This window comes from Olea europaea, chromosome 23 (genome assembly GCF_002742605.1).
Source record: "Olea europaea var. sylvestris chromosome 23, O_europaea_v1, whole genome shotgun sequence".
NCBI classification, from domain to species: Eukaryota; Viridiplantae; Streptophyta; class Magnoliopsida; order Lamiales; family Oleaceae; genus Olea; species Olea europaea.
In genome coordinates, this window is record NC_036259.1 from 3044120 (window position 1) to 3055532 (window position 11413).

The following is an 11413-nucleotide window of genomic DNA, read 5'->3' on the forward strand; positions in this document are numbered from 1 at the left end:
CCAATCCGAGGCGAATTTTTTCAAATTTCGCATTTTTTCGTTATTTTAATAAAGTTTCATTATCAGTAGATTTTTACCATAATTAGGCTATTGTGGACGAATTTTGCATTATTCTTAGATATTTTCCATAGTTTACTTAGGATTCTCTAGAATAGTATAAATACTTTATTGCTTATTGTAAAACATTACAACTCTCATATTATTGAATATTATTCGTCAGGCATTAATTGCTTTCTCTCGTTCTTCATTGAACAACTTGTGAACTTATCAAGATTAATCTTGTGACGTTCAAATCAACCGGATGAGATTCATTTAAATTGCGTAATCAAGAGATCCGCATATTGTCGGCGATTCGGGTTGCTTGGTTCCAGTTTATTGGATTTAATCCAAAAACTTGTCTTTGGCTTCTTGGGTTTGATTCTCAATTTGTTGTGGGTTTGATAGTGATCACGCTACGTAGGTTCGCATCAGACAGATTGCTAGAAACAGGCTAGGTAACATAGGCAGAATTGAACAGGTTATGGCAGATAGCTTGGTTTAGGCAAATACGGCTAGACAGGTTACAACTGGCAATTTTGCTCAGGCATTTGTGGCTGAATACAATGGACAGAATGTTCAAGTTGATCCGTTGCAAGCTAGAATGCTATCATATAATGCTGGAACAACAGGTTAAATCACAGGAAAATCAGCACAAAGAGGATAATGAGGGACAATTCATGGAGATAATTAACAAGAAAAAATGCTTGAATAAGGGATAGCTTGGTGAGAGAATTACTCCAATTCAAATAAAGGCTAATCACTTGGCTAAATCGGGGGTGGATGGTTCCTCTAATGTACTTGGAGCGTCTTCTAAAACTACAAGCAATGAAAAGGTGAAAGGGATGCTGTAGAGCAAAGGAAAGTTGTGGCTGCTAATGAAAAAAATAAGGGAATTTCCCTTGCTTCATCGTTATGAAGATAGGTGGTTGGAACATTAAGGTCTTGAATATCCCCCAAAAATAAAATGGGGTTTGAAGCTTTATGAAGCAATATCATATTAATGTTATGGGTATTTCGAAAACCAAGTTGGACGAGCTGAAGTTAAACAAGATTATGTGGAATAAATTCGATGGATTTTTGTAAATTAATAATTTTGCTACTCATCAAGCTGGCCGGATTATGGTTTTATGGAATTCCATGAACATTGAAGTAGAAGTATTGGAGATTACACCACAAGCCATTCATTGCTCCGCTACTTGTGAGGTAACTTCACTTACCTTTCTTGTTAGCTTTGTTTATGCTTACCATACTATTGTGAGTCATACGCCTCTTTGGAACAACATCATGGAGCATGGCTTGAATTGCTTTTTGTCTTGGTTAGTCTTGGGGGAACTTCAATAATGTGCTAAAGTTTGATGAAAAAAGTAATCGAGCGGATGTTACTCCTATGAGGTGAAAGATTTTGAAAATTGTTGTCTTAATGTTGGACTTTTTGATGTGAGATCTATTGGATGCTTTTACATTAGGACTAATAGCTCGGTCTGGAGTAAGCTAGATAGGGCCATGGTGAATGAAGCATGAATGCTAGGAGATTTTAATAATTTTCTCCCTTGGGGTTGCCTATCCGATCACTCACTGTGTATTGTATCTCTTTTTGGAGAAGTTGAAAGGAAAAACATTCCATTTCGATTTTTCAAAATGTGGCCAACATTGATGACTTTCACAAAGTGGTACGTAATGGTTGGAATCAAGTGGTATGTGGAACGAAGCAATTCTCACTTTGTAAGAAGTTGCAAAGTCTTAAAGGTGTGCTTAAGAAGCTCAATGTGAAACATTTTACACAAATCTCTTCAAGGACCAAAGTTGCTTCAAGGAATTTGGAATTGATGGAAGTAGACTTACAAAATGATCCTACCAATCTTCAATTACAAAGTAATGTGGCACGGTTGAGGAAAGAAGCTATGCATCTTTGTGAAGCGGAAATGAGCTTTTACTATCAACAAGCAAAATGTGTCTACTTGAAGGATAGTGACAAATGTTCAAAGTTTTTTCACTCTATGATCAAGAGAAACATGAAGAGAAACTATATTCCAGTTGTAATTGAAAGGGATGGCATTTATTCTACTTCTCAAAAAAAGGTAATGGAAGAATTCATCCAGTTCTATAGTGAGTTGTTGGGAAAAGAATGGACAGCCNGCATTTATTCTACTTCTCAAAAAAAGGTAATGGAAGAATTCATCCAGTTCTATAGTGAGTTGTTGGGAAAAGAATGGACAGCCAATCAGTGCTGAAATTTAGAGTATTGGGCCCATATTATCGGATGAAAATGATATGTTACTTGGTCGAGATGTTACCAGGCAAGAAATCAAAGATGCCCTATTCAGTATCAAGGATGATAAGTCACCATGACCAGTTGGATACACTTCTTGTTTTTTTAAGAAGTCTTGGGATATTGTTGGAGAAGAGTTCATTAAGGCCATTGAAGAACTCTTTACTTCAAGCTCTCTCCTCAAGCAAACGAACCACACAGTTATTGCATTGGTCCAAAGACAAATCATTCTTCTTTCATAGGAGAGTATAGACCTATTGCTTGTTGCAATATGTTCTAAAATGTTCTCTCTCATATTCTTTCTTCTCGATTGGGGCCTATACTTGGATCAATTGTCGATCGAGCTCAAGCCGCATATGTGGAGGATAGAAGCATGGTGGAGAATATTTACTTAGCCTAACATAGCTCTTAGATTCTTTCTCAAAATCGACTTGAAGAAAGCCTACGACTCAGCAAATAGGGATTTTTTAACAAATGTGCTTGAGGGGTTGCGGTCTCTACTACATTCATTGATTGAGTGATGGAATTTATTAACTCCTACATACTCTATTGCACCTAATGGTAGCCTCCATGGTTTCATTAAGGGAAGGAAAGGTCTTTGTCAAGGTGACCCTATTTCTCCGTTCTTGTTTGTGTTGTGTCTTGAATATTCTCGTTTGACATTATTATGAAATGCTTATCAAGCTTTGGTGACATGTTGGGACTTGATGAATGTTGATAAATCTAGTTTGTATATCGCGAGTGTGCATAGGAAAGAGTTGGAGGATATTCTTGCTCTTACTAACATTCCCAACGGTTCCATTCCATTTCGCTACTTGGGTATCCCACTTGTGGCAGAAAAATTGAAAATTAGCTCTTATGATGTTTTCATAAAATAAATCTCATTATCCATTTGCATGGTCTAGTGCTTCACTATCTTATGCGGTAAGAGTGAAGCTTGTGAGAATCGTTTTTCAAGGTGTGGAATGTTTTTGGTTGTCCATTTTTGGGGTTTTGGCTCCCTAGCCTACGTCGGAACTTCCTATGGGAAGCGAAAAAGCCATTGGTTGTTTGGAGCAACATCTACCTACCAAAGCATGAAGGATGACTTGGGTTTAGAGATATTAAAAGTTGAAATTGTGCACTACTCTCCAAAACTCTTTAGAACATCTAAAGCCAAAAAGATACCATTTGGATAAAATGAGACAATCAAGTATATCTTCGAGGGATGAACATTTGGGTGTAATTGGCGAGAAAAGATGATTTCCCTTTAAAGTGCTAGAAACCAGGGATCGAATCATGGGGCCTGAACGCACCGTTCAAGCTGGTGTAGACAGGTTGTGCAGTTGGACGGAGATAGTTCAGGCTGGTATAGACAGGTTGTGCAGCTGAACGCATGTAGATAATTTCAGCATTCCGGCTGCCTATGAATCTTTCAGGCTAAGGGACACAAAGGTAGTATGGGCAGATATGGTTTGGAAAACTTCCACCACCCTTATGCATGCTTTCATTCTTTTGTTAGAAGTTAAGTCGATATTACTAATCAAGGATAAAATTCAGCATTTGAAATTGGACTGAAGATGTTCATTTTATGGAGATATGGAGGAAACAGAACTGCACTTATTTTTCTCGTCTTTTTAGTAGTTCTATTTGGGGATAGATTCGTAGTTGGTTTGACCATTAGAGACACTATGTCTACCTCACCAAGTGCATTGAAATGGATTAAAAAGGAAGCACGAAGAACGATTGGGCAAAGCAAAGTTAAACAAATTACACTTCATATATACATCCGTTTACTACATTTGTATGGTGAGGAATAGGATGATTTTTGAGAACTTAGGCCACAAGTTGATTGCATTGTAAGAGAATTAAAATGCACGTATACAAAGCTATGTTTACTTTGTATCCACATGTTTTAATTTATTTTGAGTCCTTAGTATTGAGTTATTAGCTATTATCATTTGTACATCTTTTTATTTTGTTTACCCGGGAATGCCTAGTGTACTTGCAATTATCACTTCATCTTGTTTACCCAAATATGCCAGGTGTACTTGTAAATGAGTTTGATCAATATATTTTACATTTTTCGATTTAAAAAAGTACAATAATTCACCTAGTCAACAACTAAGAAAGTAAAAGGAAAATGTTTACACAAAAAAGAAACTTCAATCTCTCAATGGGCTCTGAATTTTTACTGCCCCAATCTTACCGGTTCACAATCAACATCTTGTCCACCGTGTGGTCTCTATAAATCCCTGTCCCCACCTCTCATCACCCCGTCATTTCTCTCTCTCTCATATAGTATTTTCCATTATATCATTATGCTTGACATTCGGAGGTATCAAGACCATACATTTGGTAATATCTATATTACTCGATCAAAGACGAGGCTCTTGATTGGCCATGGTATTGATTTGAGCTCCATCACGCAACTCGTGGCTGGTGAGCTCATATGACCTTTCAATCGCAATTTGGGACTTTTCTTTATCCACTATCCAACCATATCTATGTTGTTCTTTCTCAGTCTAGGCTCGTGTATCCAGCCCCTTGGAGTGATGACCTTAATGTTCAAAGACTCCAACGAATTTAGTGTCAGACTATTCCCATGTTGGGATAGTAGTAGGCATCCCTACGTTGAGCCGATAGACGAGTTAGTGGCTTAGTAGGAGATCGTGGTGCACATTGACTTCGTGACATTACATTGACTCTCTTCTTGCTTTCCTCCTCTATGTGAGATGGAAATGCATGGCCTTGATACATCAAGAACTGGCTTATGGTTGAATTTTCAACATCAACATGTTGTAGATCAATAGCCATGTTGGCCACCGTTTGAGTTAATCGAACCATCATTCTTGATGTCTTCCGACCATGCCTTTTTAGGGTTTTCGTTTTCTTTGGAATAGATGAATTTTCACTCTGAATCATTTTTTGGGTTTTTTTCATTTCTTTCTTCGCTTCTACTCATTTTTCCTATCTTTTCCTTGTATTCTTCTCATGATTTTTGGAAGGATTCCCACAGACATTGTCAGATTGTTGACCTTAGAAAATAGAGATTATTTTTTAATGCCAGCACTAGAGTTTTTGTGCCAAAATATTGGCAAGGGTTTGTCCCTTTTTGTGTTAGTTGAGCGCGTTTTGGATGAACTCTTGTTTAAAGGAAGAAAGAAAGATGTTTTTGCCAAATTTTTTTGCTTGAAAAGTATCAATTCAATTAGAGAATGTTAAGATTTCCAAGACTACCCATCCAAATATTTCCCTCAATTCAATGTGGTTTTCTAGAATGGAAGATTGGATCTCTAAAATATTTCTTCCTCTAATTTTAACCCCTTGATTTTCAATTCCTCTCTTGTTGTGTTAATGCCCCTTTATGGACATTTTTAAGGACTTTTCGTTCATTTTTATAGTTGGCACTCTCAACAGTTTGGTTGAATTTTGAACTTTCGTAACACTTGGAAGTTCATGCTTATTTTAATGTTGCAAATAAGCACTTAAAATTAGCGTCTCTGTCCGAGATCTTTACTTCCACCATTTAGACGAGGCTTCCAAATATCATTTAATTCAAGTGTTAGGGTCACGCACATTTTGTTTCTAGATGATGCTTTGGAGCTGAGGCGTCTTATGCTTTGGTTGGGCTTCGACAACCTTGATGCAAATGTTCAATAACATTATGGCATGTAACGGTACCCTTTTGGGACTGAGGTGGAGTAGCACATAAAAGTTGATTTGAGGTACAAATATGTGTTTTAAAGTTTATGGACTTTTTAAATTTTTTTTGTACCAATTTCTTGAACATTCCTCTTCTCATAAACAGTAAGGCATGGCAAGTGCCTATTGTGTCCCGTATTGCTTTGCATCGAAAGGAATGGCAGATGGTAAAATGTTCCAACCTCTCCCACCTAAATGGGGTGGGGATTCCTTGCATAGTTGGAGAATTGGGATCGGAGACAGGAAATCCCCGTCATGATTCTTAATTTTTATTTTATTTTAATTTTTAAATATAAATATAAATCTTATTTAGAAAATATAAAATAACATTAGAAACTAAAGAAAAAAGTAATCTGGATGAAAAATTGGAAAATTTTAATCATGTCGGGCCTTGGCTTGACCCTATCCCATCCCATCCCACCTCTTGAAAATTTCTGATGATTCGAGGAATGGACCAGCCATGCATTGGTGGACCTACTCATGGTCCCAGTGCCAACTTTCAATTTATTTATTTTATTTTATTGGTTTTAGAGCCAAAAATCATATTTGGGCAGAAAATGTAGTTGAACTTTTTTATTAAAATCGAGTTACAACGATGACCAAACAATTGAGAGAATGAGAGTTGGGATTATTTTTTCATTTGGGATATTTAATTTGAAAATTCTTATTCATCATATATCTAAGATTATTTGGAATTCTTTGAGAATTGTTATCATATACTGTGAATATATGACAACGATCATTTGTATGTGTTCATGTAGTATACATAATTTTTTAATAAGTTTGATCGTGCTCCACTAATTCCAAATGTATGCGTCCATCACTGCAGCCTTGCCATTCTGGTAAGTCACTTTTCAAGATTTCTTTATCCTTCTTCAAAGATTGGATATAATCTTTCTCCGAATGATATATTTATGTTTCAATCTTTAGGGTAATTTAGAAATAGGTAAACTTATATGTTGAATTTGCAAATTGGTGTCATTCATATGAACTTTTGGTAAATTGTTATCATATACTGTGAATATATGACAACGATCATTTGTATGTGTTCATGTAGTATACATAATTTTTTAATAAGTTTGATCGTGCTCCACTAATTCCAAATGTATGCGTCCATCACTGCAGCCTTGCCACTCTGGTAAGTCACTTTTCAAGATTTCTTTATCCTTCTTCAAAGATTGGATATAATCTTTCTCCGAATGATATATTTGTGTTTCAATCTTTAGGGTAATTTAGAAATAGGTAAACTTATATGTTGAATTTGCAAATTGGTGTCATTCATATGAACTTTTGGTAACTAACATTACCGCTTTCAAAATTCTATTAGCCTTTAGTTACATTCTTTTCAAACTTCGACTTCTTTTGTCTATAGTTGACAATCAATCTCTTTCGTTGAACCTAGCGTGCTTCATCCTCATCACTTAATAAGAGAAGTGGCATCTAATTCATGGCATTCCTTTTACCTATGTTGAGGCCTTATAGCTCGACAATGCTCTTTGACATAAGGCTAACAACTTCTATCAACTTCTTACTTCTTGTTAGTCTTAGATTACCCTCGACCTCTCTGTCTTGGTACTGACTTGATCAATTCGTTCTTCAGTGTTGCTGAGCCATCATGTAACATTAAGTCATAAAATTAACTCAATATGAACTTGGGAGCAAAACATGATACTTCATTAAACATTACAATATAAACTATGGTTCGCCTTCGAAACAAATGTTAACAGGAGAATTTTTTAAGTTAAAATGAAATATTTGATCACACACAACTAAATGTATTCAAACTTCATTTTCTCTCGTTCTTGGAATAAAATCTAAGAACTATGTAGAAGCAGAGTCGATAGAGCACTCCCCATGCGAGCAAAATGCCAATGTCAATCCAGATATTCTCAATCTTGTGAATATCCATGGAAAACAGAACATCTTCACCAATCAAAGTGCAGTTTGGTCCTAGAGTCGTCGATGTTGTGTTGTGCAGTTTGCTGATTTTCACATCTCCTAGAGGGCCAGGTGAAAGTTCCTCAAAATTGCCTTGATAACATCTTTTTCCCTTGAACTCGTTTATCAGCAATGCCTCAAATGGATATTTGATTGCGGAAATGTAATGCAGCCATTTCCAATAACCTGGAATTTGGGATAATTTCAAGAAGAATCCACAAGTCAAAAAGAAGAGAGCTGTAGTGGCTATGACAACAGCATAACCGGTTACGTAACTTGGAACCATTGCACTGACTAGCATCACGTAAGCATTTGTCGTTATGAGTGAGGCGTAAAGGATTAGCCAAAATGAGGTAACCCTACCATGGAGACGAAGGATGTATTTTGTAATTGCTGCAAATGTAAAGCCTTGTATTGCAAAAAATGGGAGGTAAACTATGAGGGACGAGATGACATAAGAAGAAGCACGATATGCGTTGTAAGAGGTCTCTCGTATGAAGATAAATCGTTCTTGGATGAAAGTTGGGACAGCATCATTTGAAGAAAAGAAGACCAGGCAAATGGCAAAGATATAGAAATTGAGAAGTTGGTTGATAGTTTTGAAAGAGGTATGATTCAAATTTTTGAAAAGGGAAGACAGAACAAGAGCCATTACTGCTAAGACAATTTCACGAGATAAGAAAAGTTCTGGGGTGCGTACTACATTGAGTGCAGTGCGCCATGATAAGACAGCCACTTCACGAAGCCATGGATTTGCAAATTTGTGCATGTTCTCTGGCTCATCAAGTACTTCTTCAATGTCAAGTTCTTCATAAGAAGCAGCATAGGGTTCGGGTGCTGGGCTGAAGACTACCGAGGTCTGAGCTTGTGCAGGAGTTGAATATCTGCTTAAAATTTGACTTCTTGAACTGGATATTGGAGTTTGTCCTGGAGTTCGTGCTGGAGTCCAAGTAGGGGGACGGCGAGGAGTTGCTGTGACCCCATTGTAGAGCCAAACTGAAAAGTCTTTGTAGAAGTGAGAAGCCAATTGAGGATTATATGCTCCACTAACTCTGCCCCTTGGTGTTTGCGCCGTCTTGCGTTCCAAGGAGTTATCAAAATTCTCATCATGATCACCATCTTCATTGTAACTAAATTGCCCAGAACCTCCAGTAGGTGTCATATTTCCACTCGAGAATTGGCTACTTCGAAGATTGAAGTGCTTCGACCAGGGGCTCTTGCTATGAGGATTAACAGGCATTTTAGGCATTCTTGGTGTTCTTGGAGCTGGGGTTCGGGCCACTTGGTCTGGTTTGATGCCGTCACGTTGATACAACACTAGTGGATCGAGTCCAATAGTTGATTCATCGTACTCTTTGATCACATCTAGGAGATATTCTAGGCTGTTTTCACCATCTGGAACTGGTCTGCCAAATCCAGTAAGAAATCCAGGAAGTGTAATTGGACTTCCCATATATACCAGTCTCCCCCTGTAACCACATTTGATCTATTTAGCCAATTTTATTTGCATTTCATATTCAAATTACTACACTTCTCGAGTAGTTTAGTACCTTGCTAGGACAGCGATATGGTCCAGGAGCATTTGAATTCTGAAGGAAGGCTGGTGAATTGTCATGAGAACTATGCTACCACTACGTGCGATGTCCTTAACCTTTTCTACGACGCTGAAAGCGCTAGTTGAATCAAGACCTGATGTAGGCTCATCAAGAAACAGAAGGGATGGTTTGTGGATTATGTCAGTCCCAATAGACACTCTTCGTCTTTCTCCACCAGAGACTCCTCTTGTTGCGTCATTGCCAATATATGTATGAGTTGCACTCTGCATAGCCATAAAACTTCTCAAATTAGGAACTAACAATCGGAGAACATGGGTTGGGGAAGGTGCCAGGATGAAGTCAAACCGTCAAGCCGAGCTGATCAATAAGTTCAAAGACTCTTTTCTTCTTTTCAGCAGTGGTTATATAAGGTGGAAGCCTAATTTCCGCTGCAAACATAAATGTCTCATATACTGTCAACATGGGGAAGAGCTGATCATCTTGCATCACATAAGATGAAATCATCTTCATATAGCTAGTTGTTACCTGCAGAGTCAATCATTTTCTATGAGTAAAAAAACTCTCATAATAGACACTTTTCCAAGAGCGGACTATCTTCTTACTTACACCTAACACACTCGTACGAGTTTATAGTTTATGAATATGATCTCGAGACCGACTGTGTTAATCTATGAAGCACAAATACAAACAAGAAACATGGACAGGACACGCCTCGATATGAACATGCTGGCACATAACTTTTCAAGAAAGCAGTTGACATCTTGGGAACATGTCTATTAAAGTTATAAATTTATTTACGTTATTTATTATTTTTATTTTGGTGCATTTTTTACTTTTAAAATAAAATTAATAGTGCTTCTAGTTAATGTTTTGACTTTTGGAGGTGAGTTACATATGATTGAATATTTGTCACACACTTGGAAACAAGATATATAGAAGTATTCTTGTATCAAGAAACTGCATACAGCAGACATAAATAAATTAAACACGAATTTCCTTCTATGTTTCTCAAATTATTCAACCCTTTTACACAAATAGTTTCATGATTGATTTTTACCTAATTTTAGATTTCAAAATCTATAGAATCGGACACAGTGAGATAATGTACCTCTCATTTCAAGAATTAAAGAAGCATAAAAAATATAGGACATACCATTAGACATGTAGGACACACTACATGACATGCTAGACACATGTCCCGATGCCTAAAGAGTGTCGGATATGGAGACAGGAAAACTCTTTGTGCTTCACATAGTTAATTATTTGAAGTTTTTAACAAAAATGACTAGATTAGATGGTACGTGAACAAACTTACTGGTTTGCCGTCGATTCTGACAGAACCTTCAAGACTCCCTTGAGCAATCCGTCCCGCTAAAGCATCAAGAAAAGTCGATTTTCCGGCACCACTAGGCCCCATGATGGCCATAACTTCTCCTCTCATGGCCTGCCCCGAAATATCATTAAGAAGATAAATTTCCTTTTGAATCCAAACACCATCTTTTTTCTGCTTCTTCATGATGCTATAAGATAAGTTGTTGAACTCAAGACCATGTCCCGGAATGTGCTTCCGCGTAGGCTGCTGGATCTTGTTCTTATTCCCTTGCCCGCCTTTGTTGGTGTCCATCAGGGTCTCCAGGCTTCTACTTGTGTATGTCTGAGAAAACATCGCCATTTTTCGAGGCCTAAACTCTTCTTCGTTGGCTTAGCCAACTTATGGAATGGGAAAATGGGGATATGAAATGGAATGTATAAAAGGAAGGAAAAAAAAGGGCTAAGAATATGTTGATTTGGACGGCATACGAATATGGTTTTTTGCTAATCAGTCTTTAACTACTTTGGGTTTGTCGTAGGTTTACATTGAGGTTGCCGGAACAAGTCGTTCAATTGTTTGTTTATGTAATTGAGGACAATTGTTTGCTTTGATGTA

General features: G+C 37.2%; 1 protein-coding gene across 1 annotated transcript; it reads right to left on the bottom strand.

Moving 5' to 3' along the window:
• Window positions 1–7778: 7778 nt before the first annotated feature.
• Window positions 7779–11158, bottom strand: LOC111371878 (ABC transporter G family member 17-like). Its single transcript, XM_022994036.1, has 4 exons — window positions 10802–11158; window positions 9832–10011; window positions 9481–9749; window positions 7779–9399 (listed from the first exon to the last, which is right to left on the bottom strand). The coding sequence occupies exons 1-4, from the start codon at window positions 11156–11158 to the stop codon at window positions 7779–7781; spliced, it is 2427 nt and encodes an 808-aa protein (XP_022849804.1).
• Between the last annotated feature and the right edge of the window lie 255 nt (window positions 11159–11413).

What these genes read in the sequence shown, in the direction of transcription:
- LOC111371878 (XM_022994036.1), bottom strand. Translation starts at nt 11,158, where the DNA reads ATGGCGATGTTTTCTCAGACATACACAAGTAGAAGCCTGGAGACCCTG. An exon ending in TCAGAATCGACGGCAAACCA is followed by an intron (nt 10,012 to 10,801) that starts GTAAGTTTGTTC and finishes TTGACTCTGCAG; the next exon opens with GTAACAACTAGCTATATGAA. An exon ending in CATATCGCTGTCCTAGCAAG is followed by an intron (nt 9,400 to 9,480) that starts GTACTAAACTAC and finishes ATGTGGTTACAG; the next exon opens with GGGGAGACTGGTATATATGG.